The sequence below is a fragment of the Linepithema humile genome, chromosome 4 (genome assembly GCF_040581485.1).
Source record: "Linepithema humile isolate Giens D197 chromosome 4, Lhum_UNIL_v1.0, whole genome shotgun sequence".
Lineage (NCBI taxonomy): Eukaryota > Metazoa > Arthropoda > Insecta > Hymenoptera > Formicidae > Linepithema > Linepithema humile.
Window position 1 is genome coordinate 11,928,141 of NC_090131.1, and position 20,267 is coordinate 11,948,407.

At 42.1% G+C, this 20,267-nt stretch overlaps 5 protein-coding genes across 5 annotated transcripts; 3 read left to right on the forward strand and 2 right to left on the reverse strand.

Annotated features, from left to right (window-relative positions):
• Positions 1 to 265: 265 nt before the first annotated feature.
• On the reverse strand, positions 266 to 1,689 carry LOC136999524 (uncharacterized). Its single transcript, XM_067353864.1, has 2 exons — positions 850 to 1,689; positions 266 to 799 (listed from the first exon to the last, which is right to left on the reverse strand). Exons 1-2 carry the CDS (start codon positions 1,687 to 1,689, stop codon positions 266 to 268), a joined length of 1,374 nt encoding a protein of 457 aa, XP_067209965.1.
• A 1,550-nt stretch (positions 1,690 to 3,239) lies between these two features.
• LOC136999525 (uncharacterized) lies at positions 3,240 to 4,109 on the forward strand. The gene has a single exon (XM_067353865.1). The coding sequence runs from the start codon at positions 3,240 to 3,242 to the stop codon at positions 4,107 to 4,109; it is 870 nt and encodes a 289-aa protein (XP_067209966.1).
• A 3,139-nt stretch (positions 4,110 to 7,248) lies between these two features.
• On the forward strand, positions 7,249 to 14,272 carry LOC136999421 (uncharacterized). The gene has a single exon (XM_067353471.1). It carries the CDS (start codon positions 12,677 to 12,679, stop codon positions 13,784 to 13,786), a length of 1,110 nt encoding a protein of 369 aa, XP_067209572.1. The 5' UTR covers positions 7,249 to 12,676; the 3' UTR covers positions 13,787 to 14,272.
• LOC136999420 (uncharacterized) lies at positions 14,254 to 16,968 on the reverse strand. Its single transcript, XM_067353470.1, has one exon. The coding sequence runs from the start codon at positions 16,900 to 16,902 to the stop codon at positions 15,541 to 15,543; it is 1,362 nt and encodes a 453-aa protein (XP_067209571.1). The 5' UTR covers positions 16,903 to 16,968; the 3' UTR covers positions 14,254 to 15,540.
• On the forward strand, positions 14,413 to 15,290 carry LOC136999526 (uncharacterized). The gene is made up of 3 exons (XM_067353866.1): positions 14,413 to 14,608; positions 14,912 to 15,110; positions 15,191 to 15,290. Exons 1-3 carry the CDS (start codon positions 14,413 to 14,415, stop codon positions 15,288 to 15,290), a joined length of 495 nt encoding a protein of 164 aa, XP_067209967.1.
• Positions 16,969 to 20,267: the final 3,299 nt, after the last annotated feature.

Genomic DNA, 20,267 nt, shown 5'->3' on the forward strand with positions numbered 1-20,267 from the left:
TGATGTAGAGCAGTCTCGGTGGAATAGCCCGAACGATATGCGTGCTGATTTTTGTGGAGAGGGTGCCTCCACAGGGTTGTCTCCCTCAGATACGCGTCCACCAGCTTCTCCAATGTCTTAAGGAGAAACGATGTTAGGCTAATTGGCCTGAAATCCTTTGCCTTGGTGTAGCTCGTTCTTCCCGCCTTTGGGATGAAAACTACCCTGGCCAGTTTCCATGCGCTGGGTGTGTAGCCCATCGCGATACAAGCCCTTAAGGTTCGAGTCAGTGGGCCCACGATCTGTTCCAGTCCCTCTTGTAGAAGAGCCGGAAAGATGCCATCCGGTCCTGCTGACTTGTAGGGCTTAAATGTGTTAATTGCCCACTTAACCTTCTCGGGCATGACAATCTTGGCCGCCAGTCCGCTTGTCGGGCTCTTCTGAGTGAGCCCGGCTCCTTATATGCAAATAGCTCTCCCGGCTCCCTATGGAAGCCCGGAAAGCTCACTTCCAGTAGATGCTCCAGACATTGCTCTCCAGTCACCACCGTCCCATCAGGAAGTGCGATGGCTTCCAGAGTCGCTTCCGGGTTCCTAGCGAGAATCCTGCAGATTCTTGCCGTTTCGAGCATTCCCTCTACTTCCTCGCAAAACTTCCTCAAGCTTTCCAGTTTCGCCCTAACCACAGAGTCTTTATATTCCTTCTGTGCTCTCCTAGAGAGCTCCCAGTCGAATTGGTGGCCCGTGTCCTTAGCTCTGTTCCAGGCCCTGTGAGCCGCCACTCTGAGACCCTGCAGCCAGGTGTCCACCAGGAAGTTCCTCTACTATTTATAACCGCCCGTTCGGGGCAATTATTTTTGTAGCAGTTTACCAAAGACCTCTGCAAAAAGTCCACACAGGTCTCCAGTTCGTCCTTTGTCCCGTGCCTCTTAGGAAAGCCTTTAAGACTGCTGGCCAGGTTTTCCTTATAGGAGTCCCACTTGGTTCTCCTCGGGTTCCTGAATTTGACCTCCTTCCCCCAAGCCTTAGCTATCCTGAAGGTGATCTGCCTATGGTCTGAGAGCGAGGGCTCCGTCGAGACCCTCCACTCTACTACCTCCTGTATCAACTGCCTGGAACAGACAGTGATGTCGAGTACTTCTCTTCTCGCTATAGTGCAGAAGGTAGGCTCGTCTCCTGTGTTGAGAATCTCCAGATCCGTAGATGCTAGGAACTCCAACACCTTCCTTCTTCTTTTGTTGGTGTCATAGCTTCCCCACACAGTGTGATGCGCGTTAGCGTCACATCCCATGATCAGGGGAAGCCGTTTCTCCTGGCAGTATTCTGCTAGTTTTATCACCGGTGCAGGCGACACCGCCTCCCCCTCGTCATGAGAGAAGTAGGCCGAGCAAATAACCACTTTCTTCCTGTCACCGGATTCATCAGTGAGATCCACTTTTACAGCCGCAACGTCCCTGGAACACAGGTGAGGTATTAGCTGGGCTTTGATACCCTTGACGGCCACGCAAGCCTTGGGCCGATCCACTGATGGGACCCTAAAGAGCCTACTGCAGGCCGCCAAGCCCTTGATGCAACCCCGGATTACCCAGGGTTCTTGCATCAGTGGTATGCATGTTTGCCTCCCAGCTTGTTGCCTGGCCAAAACAGCCAAGGCTCCTTTGCTGTGATGCAGATTAATCTGGGTGAAGGCCACCCCTCTCGATCCCGCCATTTAACTGCGAGACCGTTTTAGGGAGCTCCTCCTTATCCCCCCTTACCCCTTTTCCCTGGGCTCCACTTACCCGAAAGGCAATCCTGTCGAGCCCAAAGAATGGTTTGAAGTCCAGTGTTCTCAATTTGAGGACACTGGACTCCGGGACACCGAGGACCAGATTCCCACCTTCCCTGGTGGCCCCTACCCTCCGCGAACACTAACCAGCTTCCGGTGACAAAACCCGGGTTCTGCCTCCCCAGCCGCTTCAGGACTGTGGCCGCGCCCTCGGGAGGTCCCGGGACCCAAACCACCGCCCTGTGCTGCTTTTGAAGCGCGTCCATGCCCATCACCCTGAGCTTGGCGCCCTCCCACGGAATGATGCCGCCGATCTGCCCCGCGAGCCAACCTAGCGACGCCTCATCCGCGCATTTTACCACCGCCGCACCACTCCTTAGAGATGTGCTGTGGAGTCTGGGCACCGAACCCTCTTGGATCCCGTCGATCTCCTTCGAGACCGCATCCCTCAACAGAGTCAACTGCTCTACAGTGATTTTTGCCTCGGGGTAGCCCTCCGTTACAATCACCCTTGCCAGAGGGTCAGCAGCGTCCGCATAGGCTTGGTGCCCTGTATCGTGAGCCCTTTGCCTCTTCAGCGGACGGCCGCCCGATGGAGGGGTTTCGTTGAAGCCCTTCCGACGTTTACCATCAGTGTGCCCCTTCACCACCTCCACCGGCGTACAAGGGGGAGCCACGGGGAGAGAGCGAGTCCCTTCCGGAGCCCCTGCTCTCCTCCGCTTCGCCCTCCTTTTTTCGGCCCCGCATCTGTTCTTTTTACAAGAAGGTGAAGCCTCCTGCCGCGTAGCTGGGCCGGCTACTTTTCCGGAGCCGTTAAGAGTTCCGTCCGTTACCGCCGTCCCAGCCCCTTCCCTTGGAAACCCGTCACGCAAGCCCTTCGATCTCCCACTTTGTCCTCTGAATTTATTATGTCAATATCCATTGTGGTCCCACGAGTAGCAAGGGAATTACACGGTCCGCCCACGAAGAGCCCCGCATGCGTGGGTAAAGCTAGATACTCTGGGGTTTCGCCCGGTTCCCCAGAGGCATCGTTCGCGACACTGCTCCCCCAGTGACATGCAGCCATCGCCACGATGGCTTACAACTTGGCTTGGGGAGCTGGTCCGCGGCAACGGTCTTCCCTTACCCTCCATGGGGTCTTACTTCCGTGGGGCCAGGTTATAACCGCCACTACCCAGCAGCACTGAGTCCCTTCAGGGGACCGACACCTACTGGGCGTCCTCCTATTTGCCACCTTGGAGACGCGCCCGGTGGGTAGCTTAACCTCTGGGAACCGGTGCAAAAGCTTGTGCCAATATTTTTGGATGTGCAGAAGGACCTTTGGCCAGACTTGGGGTTTGAAACCGAGTATGATACACTTGATCTACACAGCAATACTTCGCCCCAGACTCACATACGCAGCCGTAGTATGGGGGACTAGGGTGCGAAAGAAAACAGCCAAAGTTGCGCTGGAGCATGTCATGGCTCTGATTTTGAGAAGGGCCCTGGGTGCTATGGTTACGACACCAGTGGCGGCGATAAGCGTAATGTTCGGCATCGAACTGTTTTATCAGGTGGTGGTGGCTGCGGCAGCAGTGGCAACATACCGTCTAAGATGCAAACTGAAATGGAAGAAGGGAGCCCGGCATACGAGGCTGCCGAAAGACGTTCTGTTGGATCCGATATTCGAGAAGCGACAGGACAGAATACCTATTATTCGGGCCTCTGATAGGTGCTTCAAAGTGCATATACCGAGGCCGGAGGATTGGGAAAAAGAAGGTGGAAACTCTGGGGCTCGAGTGCGTGGAAGGGATGTCTGGTATACGGACTGCTCCAAGACGGACACGGGTTCCGGGGCCGGCTTCTTTGGCAGTCCAGAGGGATGGAAGGAGAGCATTTCTCTCGACAGTTATGCCACGGTATTCCAAGCGGAGATTGTGGCTATCCTAAGCTGTGCTCAGACCGTGCGGAGTAGGATAGAAGCGGCAGAGCACATCAGAATTTGTGCGGACAGCCAGGCAGCCATCAAGGCGCTGAGGGCTCCGACAATAACGTCGCGGTTGGTTCAGGAGTGCAGAGACGTTCTGAACAAATTGGCGAGAGAGAGAGAAGTCACCGTTACCTGGGTGCCTGGTCACTCAGGCATCCAGGGTAATGAATGTGCGGACCAGCTGGCAAAAGCGAGTTCAGAAATATCGATGGTAGGACCGGGGCCGGCTCTGGGAATCCCCTTTTGTTTAGGAAGGAGGAGGATCAAAGAATGGTTCCGCAGAGAACATCTAAGACACTGGAAAGTGGAATCTGAGTCCAAATGCAGACAGGCTAGAGCTCTGATGGGAGATACTCCTAATAGTGAACTGGCTTGGAGCATAAGGGTTGAGTAGGAGAGATGCCAGGACAGCGGTACACATACTGACGGGTCATGGCACCTTAAACTACCACATGTACAAGCTTGGGCGTAGCGATACATCCAGGTGCAGGGCATGTGGAGACGACGAAGAAACAAGCCTTCATGTACTCAGCGACTGTCCTGCACATGCAGGGTTGAGACACAGGATGCTGGGCTCAGCACTACTTGGGCCCGAGCAGATCAGGGAGCTGCCGGTGAGGGATCTGATTCTCTTTTGGGGAAAAACAGGTCTCTCATGAGTAAGTTTATGAGGGGAGGCACAATGGACAATGTCTGGGTGCCGCTGGCGGCGCTTCAAAAGAGGAACGCTCCACCGTTACGTTATATTATTATATTATTACCCGTTGATAAAAACCGGCTACAAGTATCTCGACATCGGAATCAACGTCTCAACGCCGAGCCGTGTGGAAATCGCTCTCGGTGACAAGCATGGCAAGAAGTTACGTCTATCATACGGCGTATGGAATGAACTCATGAATCAACGGGGCATCATCGCCAGCTTCTTTAAGAATGATGTGGACGAAGCACCGTCTCAGACCGTTGGACACTGCACGTTAAGTTTTGGAAAAATTAACAACCTAAAAGTAATGCGCCTAGCAACATCAGCATTATGTTTAATCATGTCATGCCAAACCGCGTGTAACATGTTTGGACTCGAATATTGTGTAGACTGCATCAATCATTCGTTGAACAACGTTACCGGTATGGTTGATGTCAAGTTCGTGCACTTTTCAGAAATCGCGAGGAATGGGAAGAACCCCGATCACGTAGCGAATTGCAAAAGCAATTTATTCGATAAGAATAATATAATTGATTGTGAACTGGTGACTCAGATCTTTGCGGAGTTGTAACAATTGTATATTACATATTAATAAATATTATTTCAATTATAATTAAAATTTCTTTTTTATTTTCCAGTCTCATCTTATCCACTATACTGATTTATTTTACAACGCGCGCATCAAGTAACACCGCCGTAATATCGAAAAAATTATAATACATTTATAGTTTTAATAATAGAATGTTTAATTTAAATAAAATACAAAGACATACTTTTAAGTTCTAACGTAATCTTGAAATGTAACATAATATTAATATTTCTTTGAGGAGGAGGAATATAACGCATCCTATAGATGTGTTGTAAATCTATGTGGCTACTCTATGGGGAGTTATCTTTTCAAACTCAGCATAAATGACAAAGGCACGCACTCTTAATTTCTTACACAATCTCGAAATGTAATTCCTTTCTCAAAGAACATTCTAAAAGAATATTCCATCATATGTAATTTGATAGTACGATAAACGTACGAGAGACGTTCGATAGACGTTCAATAGACGTTCAATAAATGTTCGATAGACGTACGAGAGATGTTCAATAGACGTACGAAAGACGTACGAGAGACGTACGAAAGACGTACGATAGACGTACGATAGACGTACGATAGACGTACGATAGACGTACGATAGACGTACGATAGACGTACGATAGACGTACGATAGACGTACGATAGACGTACGATAGACGTACGAAAGACGTTCGATAGACGTTCGATAGACGTTCGATAGACGTTCGATAGACGTTCGATAGACGTACGAGAGACGTTCGATAGACGTTCGATTGACGTTCGATAGACGTTCGATAGACGTTCAATATACGTTCAAAGATGTTCGATAGACGTTCAATATACGTTCAAAGATGTTCAATAGACGTACGAGAGACGTACGACAGACGTGCGAGAGACGTGCGAGAGACGTTCGATAGACGTGCGATAGACGTGCGATAGACGTGCGATAGACGTGCGATAGACGTGCGATAGACGTGCGATAGACGTGCGATAGACGTGCGATAGACGTGCGATAGACGTGCGATAGACGTGCGATAGACGTGCGATAGACGTGCGATAGACGTGCGATAGACGTGCGATAGACGTACGATAAACGTTCGATAGACGTTCGATAGATGTTCGATAGACGTTCAAGAGACATTCGATAGATGTACGATAGATGTACAAGAGACGTTCGATAGACGTACGAGAGACATTCGATAGACGTTCGATAGACGTTCGATAGACGTACAAGAAACGTTCAAAGACGTTCGATAGGTGTTCGATAGACGTTCGATAGATGTACGAGAGACGTTCTTACAAATAATAATTTATTATATCTCATGAGATAAGCGACAGATCATATTACATGTCGCATAAATGTTTTTACGTGATTGTGACAAAACGTACGTTGGACAGACCAAGAGACAACTTAATACCAGAATCAAGGAACATAGGAACGACATAAATAAAAAGAGTGGTTCTCCTTCCGTCATTTCTAAACATAAGATTGAGTCCTTTCACGAGTTTGACTTGGAGAATGTAAAAATATTAGACAGTGAACCTTTTTATGCTTAAAGAATGATTTCAGAAATGGTTTTTATTAAGAGACAACGTGCAGGCTTGAATAATCAGAATGACACTGAAAGGTTACCCGATGCTTATCTCCCTATTATTAATCTGTTTCCTTCGTTATAATTTTATTATTTCTCTCTCTTACACTAACATTTTTACCCCCTCCATTCTACATATGCCTCCCTTCTTCTACTCCTTGCCTTTCCGTGCTCCCCTCCCTTCCTTTCATTCTCTTTACTTTCACCTTAATTTGGTTCACTCTTTTATAATCATTAAGATTTTGACCATCAGTTAAGATGGACCTAAGTGCTTCTCTTCTATCTTACTATTGAGGGGTTGTTCTTTTCACCTACACTATGATTTTACCACAAGTATGTAACATTATTTTAACTCTGTTTTCGACTAGCGGCTTTAATATAATAGGAATTCTTATTTGTTTTTTTTTTATCTGATTACAGTCTTAATGTCGTTTGATTTCGAACGTTACGGCTGTTCTTCTATCGATAAACTGTAACATGTTCTCACTTCTTTATAATTAATGCGTTGCAACTTTTTGTTATTTTTATTATTTATATTGATAAGGGCTTGATGACAAGCCGAAACATTTATGATTATGTAAATTAAATAATAAATTATTGCACGATCATCTTGCTTTTTGGCTCTTTACGCTCTTTTTTAATAATTTTGATTTTGAATATACATTATACATATACATAGAATATATGACGTAATAAAAGTATCTTACAATAAAGAATAAGACAAGCCAGAGGCGGTTTTCTCGTGGACTGGCATTAGAAAATTCTTATTCTTGTCTTTAAGCCAGAGGCGGTTTTCTCGTGGACTGGCAATATAGAATAAGACAAGCCAGAGGCGGTTTTCTCGTGGACTGGCATTAGAGAATTCTTATTCTTGTCTTCAAGCCAGAGGCGGTTTTCTCGTGGACTGGCAATATAGAATAAGACAAGCCAGAGGCGGTTTTCTCGTGGACTGGCATTAGAGAATTCTTATTCTTGTCTTCAAGCCAGAGGCGGTTTTCTCGTGGACTGGCAATATAGAATAAGACAAGCCAGAGGCGGTTTTCTCGTGGACTGGCATTAGAGAATTCTTATTCTTGTCTTCAAGCCAGAGGCGGTTTTCTCGTGGACTGGCATTAGAAAATTCTTATTCTTGTCTTCAAGCCAAAGGCGGTTTTCTCGTGAACTGGCAATATAGAATAAAACAAGCCAGAGGCGATTTTCTCGTGGACTGGCATTAGAGAAAAGACAAGCCGGAGGCGATTTTCCCGTGGATTGGCAATATAGAATAAGACAAGTCAGAGGTGATCTAACGTCAACTGACAGTTTAGAAAAAAGAGAGCTAAAGACGATTTATTCGTGAGCTGGCAAATTGTAAGAAATATTGTCAGAGGCGATCTAATGTCAGCTAACAATTTTTAATAAATATAGTCAGAGGCGATCTAACGTCAGCTGACCGTTTAGAAAAAAGAGAGCCAAAGACGATTTATTCGTGAACTGGCAGATTTTAAGAAATATTGTCATAGGCGATCTAACGTCAGCTGGCAGATTTGAAGAAATACGTATTTATTTTAGTTAGCAATTTACTACACGTGTGGTCTGTTTATATTTTATCAGATAATTTATAAGGTCATTTAACCTTTTTTCTCGCAATTGAAATTCTATCGTATGGCTAAATGATGTACATACGAGACAAAATAGACTTATACAAGGTGTCTAATAGATATAAGTTAGATATAATAAAATATTTTATTTGAAAAATGTATGTATAATATTATATGGGGTGGGTGATTTTAATCCATCCACGCAAATAACTCCGAATGTATATAGGTGATAGCGAAAAATAACTCGTACAAAAGTTGTAGAGTTTAAAGGGAGCCAACCGTTGATGACCTTGAACTTGACCTCGAAGTCAATTTTTAAAGTCATTTTAAGATTAACAAGTGTTTTTTCAATGGAAACCCGTATTTTTGATCCCGGATTTGGAAAAAGCACAAAATTTTGCGTAAAAAATATGTATCCATGTTAGGGCCTAAAAGTGGACCACAGGGGACTTTTAGACGAAAACAAGTGATTTTATTTTAGCACTACTTTTAGCATTACCCAGGAACAACGACGTGGACGTAGTAGTTTTCTGTTCCCTTTGGGGTGCTTGATTAACGTGAGTCTCCTTGCCTCTCACGGACGGGGTGTTTGTTCAATGAAAACCTGCTTTTGGACCAAATCTATAAATATTGTTCAAAAACGTTACCATTAACCTCAATACATAATTGAATCTTTTTTCGAACATTTTACAGTTGTTGCGCGATGAACTACCTGACCTGCTCGATGATGTTGACCTTCGGACAAGGTTAGACATGTGGGTACAGCTGAATGGGGCAGGTGCTCATCGCGCACGAATTGTAACTTCGTTTCTGAACAACAAATTTAATGCAAGATGGATTGGATGGAATGGACCAGTTCATTGGCCCCCACGATCGCCTGATTTGACTTCACCTGATTTTTTTCTTTGGGGTTATTTGAAAAATGTTGTTTATAAACAAGAACCAACAACAAGAGCAGATATGATTAAACAAATTCGGATTGCATGTAGTAACATACCACGGGCTATGTTATTGAAAACTGTTCGCAATTTTCGAAAAAGGATTCAATCATGTATTGAGGTTAATGGTAACGTTTTTGAACAAAATTTATAGATTTGGTCCAAAAGCAGGTTTTCATTGAATAAACACCCCGTCCGTGAGAGGCAAGGGGACTCACGTTAATCAAGCACCCCAAAGGGAACAGAAAACTACTACGTCCACGTCGTTGTTCCTGGGTAATGCTAAAAGTAGTGCTAAAATGAAATCACTTGTTTTCGTCTAAAAGTCCCCTATGGTCCACTTTTAGGCCCTAACATGGGTACATATTTTTTACGCAAAATTTTGTGCTCTTTCCAAATCCGGGATCAAAAATACGGGTTTCCATTGAAAAAACACTTGTTAATCTTAAAATGACTTTGAAAATCGACTTTAAGGTCAATTTCAAGATCATCAACGGTTGGCTCCCTTTGAACCCTACAACTTTTGTACGAGTTATTTTTCGCTATCACCTATATACATTCGGAGTTATTTGCGTGGATGGATTAAAATGGCCCAGCCTGTATATCTAATTGGAAAAATATGTTATTGCTTTTCCTATTTTTATTCTTATGTAATTAATACAAAATAAATAAATAAGTTAATTAATTATTGAATACATACATATACATATTGAATATAGTTATCTTTATTTTGTATTTTATATAATTGAAATGATATATACTTTCATTATTTCAGTCATTATCATATAAAATACAAAATAAAGATAACTATTTATTGAATATATGTGTATATCTATATATTAATTAATTGATTAATTAGTTATTTTGTATTTACTACATAAAGATAAAAATAAGAAAAGTATATGACATTTTTCTTCAGTGATATATATAGTATTATATGTATATTTTTCATTTATTATTTTGTCATATTTAGTTTGTATTTATTTGACACCTTGTATACGCCTACGTTTTCTCGGACATTATATTGCAGCCTTGCGACGAAATTTCAGTCGAGGAAACAAGCGCAAGCATTGTTTGTTTACAAACTTCCGATGACACATGTACACAGACCACACGTCAGTGTAGTGAGTTACCACTACAAACAAATGCGTACACACGGACCTACGCGGCGTAGGCTACGCCGATAATGTCATTTCATTTTTAGTACCATTGAAATAATGGCGCTTTCGCGTCGGAATTCGGCTTTCACTGCAGCATTCCCTTAACGTTGGGACGAAGTGACAATGGATAATCATCATCATCATCACTTTTTTCTTGTTTTTGTAAAATTGCACGTTTCAGATATGCATTGATGGCATCCATTTCGTACGATCCTTCGGGAATTGTAATTTCCTCATTATTATCGTCAAAGTAAAATTTGTTGTTTGTCAACGTCACGTTGGGTATCGTGTTGTAGGTCTCCAATGTGATTAAGCCAAGTTCGTATTCTCCATCGCTCAAGGCTATCGGTGGAAAATAGTCCACCGTGAGGAGGCTGCTCTTGCCGCTAAGTGTGAGTGTCAGCGACATGATTCTAGCGACGACTGACGTCGATCGACGATGGGTCGATTCTTAAATCCATTTGTCGGAGGAACAATAGGCACAATTGTCCGCAGATTATTTGATTGTACGTCTGATAGGCCGTGTGATTGTATGTTATCGTTGTATCAGTGCCGAGATAGCGTACAATTTCCTTCGGTGGTTGCAAATTACCAAAACTGTCAAAGTACATGGCGCGATCGCCTCTCTTGGTGTACGCCACCCAATGCGTGCCCGGTCCGGTATCGTCCAAATTTACGATACCACTCTCGTTTCGATGTATCTTGTGCGGTAAAGCATTACGCATGTAGACGCCTCGGAAATACGATATTCGCAAACGTATCGCCATTTGCATTAACTGTAAATTGGTGGTGGCACCCACGAGCATTTTTATCTTCTTTTCGGCGTTTTTTTTTTCTTCTGCGAAATTTCTTTGCCATGTTTGTACGGAGCGAGATAAAGTCCGCGTCGTTCCATAGCGCGATTGTGACGTTGCGTTTCTTCGAGTTGACGCTGCGCAGCTTTGGCGTCATTCACCGCCTTTGCAACACCTGCCACTCCACTGGCCAGTGAACCGATAACTTCAAGAAGCGGTAACAATGGCAAGATACCGCCACGTTTCGCTACCGGGAGCAGTCGTTTTTTCACTTTTTTCTTCATCTTTCCCATGCCCAATTTCGTCTTTGCTTTCATCGCCGCCCAAACAGCGGTAGCAGCGGTTCTCTCTCCGAGAGTCAAGTCCTTAGCGATGATACGTTTCCGCGCTCTATCGGCGAGACCGTGATCGGCGATGTGTCGGTCCGCTAGTTTGTCGCTACGTGAGTACACAATGTCGTGATCGCGGCACGCCGCGTCCAGCGGATTGATTCCTCGATTCCCTCACTCGAGCCGTTTCCGCAGATGAGTTCCCGGACCGCAAAATTGATACCCGGGTATGTGCAGTTCGAACGGAAGCGCGTTTATCACGCGATTCATGAATTGCATAAAGCGCAATCTTTAACATACGGCGCGGGTCCGTCGATGTGATCGCCTTATTAATTGTAATGCTTGAGACACCGACGATAACCTTGCACTTCCGGATCCTCCGTTAAATGTTCAGGAAATTTCTGCCACAGTTGCTCCACGTACCGACCAAATTCTAGCAAAAGAATCACTTTTGGTATAAATCGCAACTCCTCGACCGTCAAAAGTAAAATATCGTCCGCCAGTACGAAAAACATTTTTCCAACTGAAGAATTTTTGAGCCGCGCGCACTTATAAATAGCTGGTACCCGTCGAACGTCAACCAGTAAAAATGAAGTTTGTCCAACAACCGTACACGATTCGTGTAAAAAACATGGACGATAAGATGCGGGTGGGAGGGGCTTGTGCATCCAGACACGGTCAAATGCTACCAAACACAATACGCGGTATTATTTGCGGCCCCTCGAATTGCGGTAAAACAAACGTAATGTTGAGTCTGTTGGAAAGTCCGCACGGTGTGTGCTTTGAAAACGTGTACGTGTACTCAAAATCATTACATTAGCCGAAATATCAGTATCTCGAAAGATTGTTTGGACTGATTGATGATATCGGTTACTTTACATTCTCGGATAATTGTACTGTGATACCTCCGAGCGAGGCGCTATCAAATTCTATATTTATCTTTGATGACATAGCCTGCGATAAGCAGGATGCGATACGGGAATACTTTGTAATGGGTCGTCATTCCAAAATCGATTGTTTCTATCTGTGTCAAACGTACACAAAGATACCTAAACATCTTGTACGCGACAACGCAAACCTGTTGATCTTATTCAAGCAGGATGGTACCAACCTTAAACATATCTACAACAAACATGTAAATACGGACATGACGTATGAAGATTTCAGTACATTGTGTCGCGCATGTTAGCAACACAAGTACAGCTTCCTTGTGATAGACAAGGATAGTGCGCTTGACGATGGACGATACAGACGTGGTTTTAACGAGTTTGCGGTACCACAGTGGTTAGTTCTCGAAGCGTCGATGATGACGCTCGACACGAAAGATATCGAAGAGCGGGAAAGGTTAGCGAAAGAGATTGCTCGTACGAGCGAATCGATCCGCAAGAAGCATCGGGCGTTGAAGACTGGAAGGATGGTGGAGGAGGCGGATTTGGAGAAGCATTTTAAACCAATCGTCAAACCGTTGAAACAAATCACTGAGAACATTGGCGGTGACGATGATTCGGTTATCACGAATGCAACGGTTACACCTAGTTTCGATATTGAGGTTATGGATGAATCGAACTACAACAACAAACGGAAGCAGTTGAGCAGCGAGAAAAAGAGCAAGCGGATACGATCGAGTATTTCATCACCAATACGGACCTCGACTCCGCTCCAACCGCAAAAATTGATATTTAAATCACCAACAAATTTATCGACTGAAAGCGTGTTCGAAACAACGAACCCATCTTTCGTAACATCTGTGAGACGGACGATGCAAACGTCCGATGGCCGAGAAGCGTTGTATGGCCAACTAGGCCCGCTGGGGCAAGAGTACATCGGAGCGCTCTTGAGCGGTGATAAGAAGACAGATCAAGTTTACGGAATGTACTTTAACAATGAGGGTACACTGCTTGGGGACAAGCGCTTTGACATCGATAAAAATGATAACATAATTGTGGACAGTGTGATATACGCGGGTACGCCCGGTCTGTTTGAATTGATATTCAAAAGAATTCCCGACGATGCAATATGTACGAAGGATGACAAACAAAAATACAAGAGCATACTTTTGGCGACCAATGCTCACAGACGCGGTCATAACATGCTTTTACCGGTTTTGGGGAATAAAGGATACAAGTATAAAAATATCATTGCACCTCTAATGTGTCTCAACAAGAGAGGTGGAGGTGTGATGACTCGTCACAATATCGCGTTACCCAAGTGTAGCACGATACGAAACGTTACACCGCAGACCATGACCGTGACCAACAAAGCGGTCGATTATGTGCACTGGGATGATCCGAATGAATTGGTCGATCGTCTTCGATTATTAGACGCCTCCCGTCAGGCGGGAAACAACGCTCACGACAACGAGTTTCTATCAATAATCGAGGAACTGCGTGAAGCAGGTCTGATTATAAATTGAGCACCACCTTTCAACTAATGTCAGTATCGCTTGTGCAATGCTGCAGGAATGTCTATCAACAAGTTTGGAATACAGCTTGTAAAAAACGACGCAAAGAGAGGAGAAGCTCAGTGGAACGGTGGAGTTTTTAGAAATTACATACGAGAAAATTGTCTCTGCGTGGATGGCGAAGTTTTCAACGCCAAGTCACGTAAAATTAGACGTCTCGCCAGCCCCGAAGTCGATAGCGATGCTGTGAACAAGCAACACTTGGATTATCGCTTCAAGACTATTAGTAATGATATGGACAATTATATAAATAGAAATCGTTTACTTTGCGAAAATTCCAAACGGGAAGTGCTTTTAAAACTTCAAAATTTGGAGATCACTGTACAAAACTGGAGGAAGGATAGTAACGTTTACATTCACACAAAATTTGAAACGTTGCAAAAGCAAATTACAGATCTGCGGGCTTACATCAATAAGGATATATCCAAAACCAATAGAAAAATTGCTGCGGATAATGCGGAATTGATGAATCAGATGAAGCAAATGATTAATCAAGAGATTAAAGATCTTCATAGTATTTAAAAAAATAATATTATGCATCTTCATGAAATAATAAAGAACAAACTGAAAGAATCGAAATGAAAAACGATATTAGTTTGGAGAAAAGGTTGCTCGTGAATGAACTCCACGCACCAGCGAGAAGAAACTTTAAACGCAGATTTGTTGTTGTAAAAGAATACGATGACTTGTGGCAAGCTGACGTAGTCGAGATGAGATCGTACTCGCGATTTAACAGCGGCTACAAGTACATTCTATCCGTCATCAATGTGTTAGGTAAACATGCATAGGCCATTCCGCTAAAGACCAAAGGTGGAATCGAAGCGGCGGAGGCGTTTTCCACGATATTTCGAGATTACAAAAGAACTCCGAAAAATTTGCAAACCAACCGAGGAAAAGAATTTTACAACGGAGATTTTCGGAAACTTATCGAGAAACATGACATCAATCATTACTCGACATACTCAATTATAAAGGCCTCGGTCGTGGAACGATTCAACCGCACGCTAAAGAACGAGATGTGGAAAGTTTTTACGCTCAGTGAATCATATAGATGGATTAATGATTTACCGCGATTAGTCTTGGAATACAATAATCGTAAACATCGAACTATTGGCATGCGACCGATCGATGTCACTCCCGCGATCGCAAAGAGACTCTTGTCCACGGTGTACAGTAGAATAAAGATTGCCGCGCCAGCGAAATTTAAGGTGGCCGATCCGGTGCGCGTCAGCAAATTCAAGACTATATTCGAGAAAAGCCAAATTAGTCTACGGAGGTATTTAAGATTGTCGCGGTGCAACGAACCAATCCCGTGACATATTTGATTAAAGATTCACGCGGAAATCCGATCTCCAGAGGATTGTACAAACACGAATTGCTCAGGACCGCTCAACCCGATGTTTATCTCGTGGAGAAGGTGTTGCGTCGAAAGGATGATGAGGTGTTTGTAAAATAGTTAGGATTTGATTCCTCGCACAACTCTTGGATAAATAAAAACAATGTATTGTAATAAAATATATTTATTGTACAATAAACAATTATATACATGTACTACAATGGTGTTATTTATTAAATAATATATAAATTATACATAAATATTAACACTAGTGTATAAACAATATAAATAATATAATGTATAAACTATATACAACATAATAATAAACTATACATAAATACTAATACTACAATTGTATTTTATAATGTCCTCACGGTAGAGTGTCGGTGGAACCGGATACGATGTAGCGCTTATCATCGTACGGACTGAGCGCGAGCTTCGACTCTGACACGGTGTACACTTTGTGCATCTTTGATCGGATACATGATTGACGCCGCGTCAGCTCGATATCATCATTGAGACATCGAGTGTAATCGTCAAACGTTATAGTTCTGGCGACTACACTCTTTTTTATACCTTTGACCTTTTTGGTGTCTTTTTGGCCGGTGACTCTCAACGCGTACATTTTCGCCCTCAGTCCGACAAATTCCGTCATGATCGCGCCGTTGTTCTCATCCTTCATCAGACCCGGTATCTTCTTGTTTACGCGCGGTATACCGTAAACGTTGTCCTCGGAGTAATCGCTCGTATCAAATTTTGAAAGATCGCGTTTCATATCGTGATATACGTTCTCGCATTGTAGAAAGTATATCAGACTGTCTGTGTCAGTGTACATAATTTTATAATTGTCGCAGTATAGAGGTGTCATGTACTCGTAGTGAAACTCGTACAAGCAGGTTTTGGATATGTCGAGGATACACATTCCAACGTAGATCGGCTTGTCGAATTTCACTTCGAGTTTCCGCAATTCTATGGCGATTAGATTCTCCGAGAACACGCTTCGGCTATGAAAATTTGGTTTGGCGATCATAGCCTCCGCTCCGTATCGTCCCTCCCATTGTGTAACGAGCCGTACATCCGTATGATTTCGTACATTCTCCATAGTTTTGCCAAAAACCGCGTTGTTCATTAATTTGTATAAATTTTTTTCGAATTCATTGCTCGCGAGTGTCCGAAATTGCGTATTTAATTCAATATATCCTCGAAGCCATGGAGATTGCATGAATTGCAATATTCCATGAATCTTTGTAACCTGCAACCCGAGTCGAATACATTGTTGCAGGTTACGGTAGTGGATGACGTATCGCTGCTTATCGCACAGCGTAGCGAGTAACTTGACCTCCCGCTTGCCGGGCGGCTTATCACGCGTCGGGCAGAACGATAAGTCAGTGTGCGCGTCGTGAAGATTCATTGGATACGCAAGGTCGACTTCCAGCACATAACCGGTAGCCGAATTGGATGTTACGGACATTACATCAAAGCTCGCGACATTTTCAACCCACTGAAAATCGGCATAGGGCAACGGTTGACACATTGCCCAGCCGTACAAGTTGTTTACATCAAAGTACATGAGGTACGATGATGGTTTCAATGGATCGTACGATGACATGTATTTATTATTTGCGCGAGCGTATCTGTTGGGGCATTGGCTAAGACCGCCGCGTATACCGCGTTCAACGACCATATCGATGTCTGTGAGTAATTCAAACTCGATGCCCGTGTGCTTCAACATAGCGTCCCACGTATATCCTGGTAATGTGTAATACTGAGCAGGATCTAAACCGTAACTTTTGATACATGTGTTTCGGAAATTTCGAAAAATATCCGCCAACAAAAGAACGTCCGTTTTTAAAATATAAATCGCTGTATTGACCTAAAGTTTCAATTGAAAAAGTTTGTCAAACATTTGTCGCGTGTGCATAATTGCTCTGGGATACCGTTTCACCAGTCAACGAGTTGTAAAATAATTCGCGCGGTGGTAGGCAAGTCTCTCGGAGCTTGTCGACGTTGTCGACATACTCGTCGACATACTAGGGAAATACACCTTTGCGCGTAAGAAGATTAAAATTTTCCGCGGATAAATGGTCAAATTCAGAACGTGAAATTTTTAATTCATCTGTAGTCAGATAAGATGCCAATTTTTCGAGACTGGTGCCGAGAAATCTAAATAAATCTATAAACCGCAATTTTACACAAATTTTAGAATTTTGATCTTTCGTATCTTTAACATTTTTTGTAAAAGAAATGTATCGCTCTTTTGTCAACGGCAGTAAATCAATGTTGCCTTCAAAGGCGTTAGCGACATCTTTAATAATGAAATGCGCGTAGTAACCGGATAAATTGTGAAATATTACGGGGATAACGTGGGAGTCTTTGTAATTTAGATTGCACGACGAGTGCGCGGGACCTCGGTAACGCCCGGTCAGATGGCAATGATCGCGCACCCGCGTATCTTCCGGTGCAAACGGTTTTTCACACACGTGGCAATTAACAGCGCTATGGAATTTTTTCGATTCCTTCCGGGTAAGAACTGCCATGGGGACGACGGTGGTGAGGATTGCTTTCACACGGCGCGCCAAATCATGGAGTTCATTGATGAACCACGCTATGCAATCCTCACCACGATAAGACCAAAGAATAAGGAGAAGAAGAATGGAAGGCTTCATATAAAACGTATGTTAAAAAACGACCCTCATTTTAGGTAAATAGTTAACATTTGAAGTGTCAGAGGGCGCATGTGATAGGTACCCAACCTAACATAACTAAAGATGCGCGCGCGGAATAAAGCGATTTTTAATTATCTTTGATTGAAAATTATATTTAATGATTTTCAAATGTTTTTATACAGAAATAATGACGCTATCAAAACAAAACAGAAACAAATTTAAATAAAGTATATATTTGAAAACATAATTTAATATACTTATAGCTATATCTAGTTATAATAAAAATAATGCAAAATAAAAAAATTTAAAAGCTGAGAAATATCATGCATTATTCATGCATGATGTTTCTCAGCTTTTGAATTTTTTTATTTACAACTTTGCTGGGTTTATTTTTATTCAACGAACGAACAGCCCAGAAATTCCTAATTTTTAAAAATAGTTTAAAAAATAATTTGCTTGATTCTTTTGAACATAATTTTATTTGTACGTTATATTTATTTTGTACAATAGAAAGCAAATCTTTTGTCAAACTCTTACTTTTCAAAAACTTGTTAAATAAACTATTATATGTATAGCTTCAAGTGATTGAATAACATCAAACACTTCTTCTGTTACGAATTTTAATCCTTGACTGTTTGTCAATGTATGAAACTGTTTGAGAAAAGTAAATAATTGGTGGTCGCCTGTAAGTAATTTGTCGTCGTCAAAAATAATTTTTTGACATTCTGTGCATTTGTGAATTTTTAAAAACTTGTTACAAAAATACCCTGCGACATAATAAATTCCATTTCTATCGATATCTGTCATTGAATGTACAACATCTATTATATTAGGTAAATCTTTTAGTTCTTCCATGTGGTCTTGTACATCAGTCTGTTCTTCGTTAACTGGCTCAGTAAATTTTTTTTATGAAGCATTTCGGTCAATTTCGTTAATGTGAATGTATTGTCATCTTCACAATTACTACTCTCTGATAGCTTTGAAATTGTAGTGATGTATGTATGTCGCAATCCATTTTGAAACTGATATGGATTCGGATTTTTTACATTTCCGTGTTGTTATCGAACAATGGCAAAAAAATTTTCAAGTGGATCTTGATTTAAATGCCTTGTTAATAGTTTTTCCACACCATAGTTATCACGCAAGTCTTTTGCCAAATCTAAAATACTGATAATACTTATAATCCAGCCTTTTAAACATTCTCGTTTATTAGACCCAATATATTTACTATTTTGTAAATTATGTTTCATATCTATCAAAATTTTTTTATGAGGTGAATCTTTATTCATAGCGTATCTTAATTTAATTTTGTCTTCTTTAAGACGATTGCTGTTGAGAGTATCGAATAAATTATCTATATCTTTAACAAATTTTGATGTATGTTCTGATTCAGGCCCAACAATTCCAAAATGTTTTGGGACAAGAAGTGCCACACTCATAGTGTCACTAAAAACTTGAGCAGCATATTTAACTCGCATAGCATTAAAGTTGTTAACATTTATGTGCTGCGCGGTTATCTTTGGTAACATTCGTATAGTGATTGGATTTTGAGCTAAGAAAACAGACGAAATATGCTTCCAACTTACAATTTGCCCTTTGTATAATAAATTATATTTCAGCAGGTTATTTCGAAATGATTTTAAAAGATGAGGTACATCATAAACAAAATATATTTTAGTGTCCCGAAAAGTTAAATAAGTTTTTTTTTCATTAATCAAAAATTTTTTAGCTAAACTTCTATTACTAGGCCCCTGATCGCAAACTAACAATTTTACTATTGCACCTGCGTCATATAAACTTGTTATACATTGCATTATAATTTTATATATGTTTGCGTAGGTATTGGAATTACCAAAAAACCAAATTACATGTTTCCAATTTAATGTTATACCTCGCACCATGCATACAAGTGCAGATTTTGCAGATGTATTTTCTCGTTTCTCTCCATTATCAATAACTCCAACAATTTTATCTTTGCTAGCATCATAAAACAATTCTTCCTTCAAACTAATTTCATCAAACATAATAGAACATATCTTTTCATAGTTATTTTTAACTGTCACAAAATAATTTGTTAAGGACTGTAGAACCATACGGTTAATTCCCGTATCAACTTGTATCGCAGCTTGCCAAGTTCTTAAGGTTCGCGGTGTTGGTAAATTCAAAATTTTTCGCAATGCATTATAGCCTCTCGGAGAGCTATAATACCAAGTTAAACAAATCTGTTTCATGCAATCATCATATCGTCTACTATATTTGGTTTTTAAAGCATATCTTAATTGAAAAGAAAATAAGGCATGTGTCTCTTTTGACAGAAATAGTTTTGACTCTGCAATTAACGCATTGATTTTTCGATTAACTAATGTTCGACCAACCAATGTTCGATTACCAAGACTACAAACACACGACTTTTTTTTACGAAGACGAAATA

What these genes read in the sequence shown, in the direction of transcription:
- LOC136999421 (XM_067353471.1), top strand. Translation starts at nt 12,677, where the DNA reads ATGATGACGCTCGACACGAAAGATATCGAAGAGCGGGAAAGGTTAGCG.
- LOC136999524 (XM_067353864.1), bottom strand. Translation starts at nt 1,689, where the DNA reads ATGGCGGGATCGAGAGGGGTGGCCTTCACCCAGATTAATCTGCATCAC. An exon ending in ACTTTTTGCAGAGGTCTTTG is followed by an intron (nt 800 to 849) that starts GTAAACTGCTAC and finishes TATAAATAGTAG; the next exon opens with AGGAACTTCCTGGTGGACAC.
- LOC136999526 (XM_067353866.1), top strand. Translation starts at nt 14,413, where the DNA reads ATGAAAAACGATATTAGTTTGGAGAAAAGGTTGCTCGTGAATGAACTC. An exon ending in ATCCGTCATCAATGTGTTAG is followed by an intron (nt 14,609 to 14,911) that starts GTAAACATGCAT and finishes TACCGCGATTAG; the next exon opens with TCTTGGAATACAATAATCGT. An exon ending in AGCCAAATTAGTCTACGGAG is followed by an intron (nt 15,111 to 15,190) that starts GTATTTAAGATT and finishes TCCGATCTCCAG; the next exon opens with AGGATTGTACAAACACGAAT.
- LOC136999420 (XM_067353470.1), bottom strand. Translation starts at nt 16,902, where the DNA reads ATGTTGAAGCACACGGGCATCGAGTTTGAATTACTCACAGACATCGAT.
- LOC136999525 (XM_067353865.1), top strand. Translation starts at nt 3,240, where the DNA reads ATGGTTACGACACCAGTGGCGGCGATAAGCGTAATGTTCGGCATCGAA.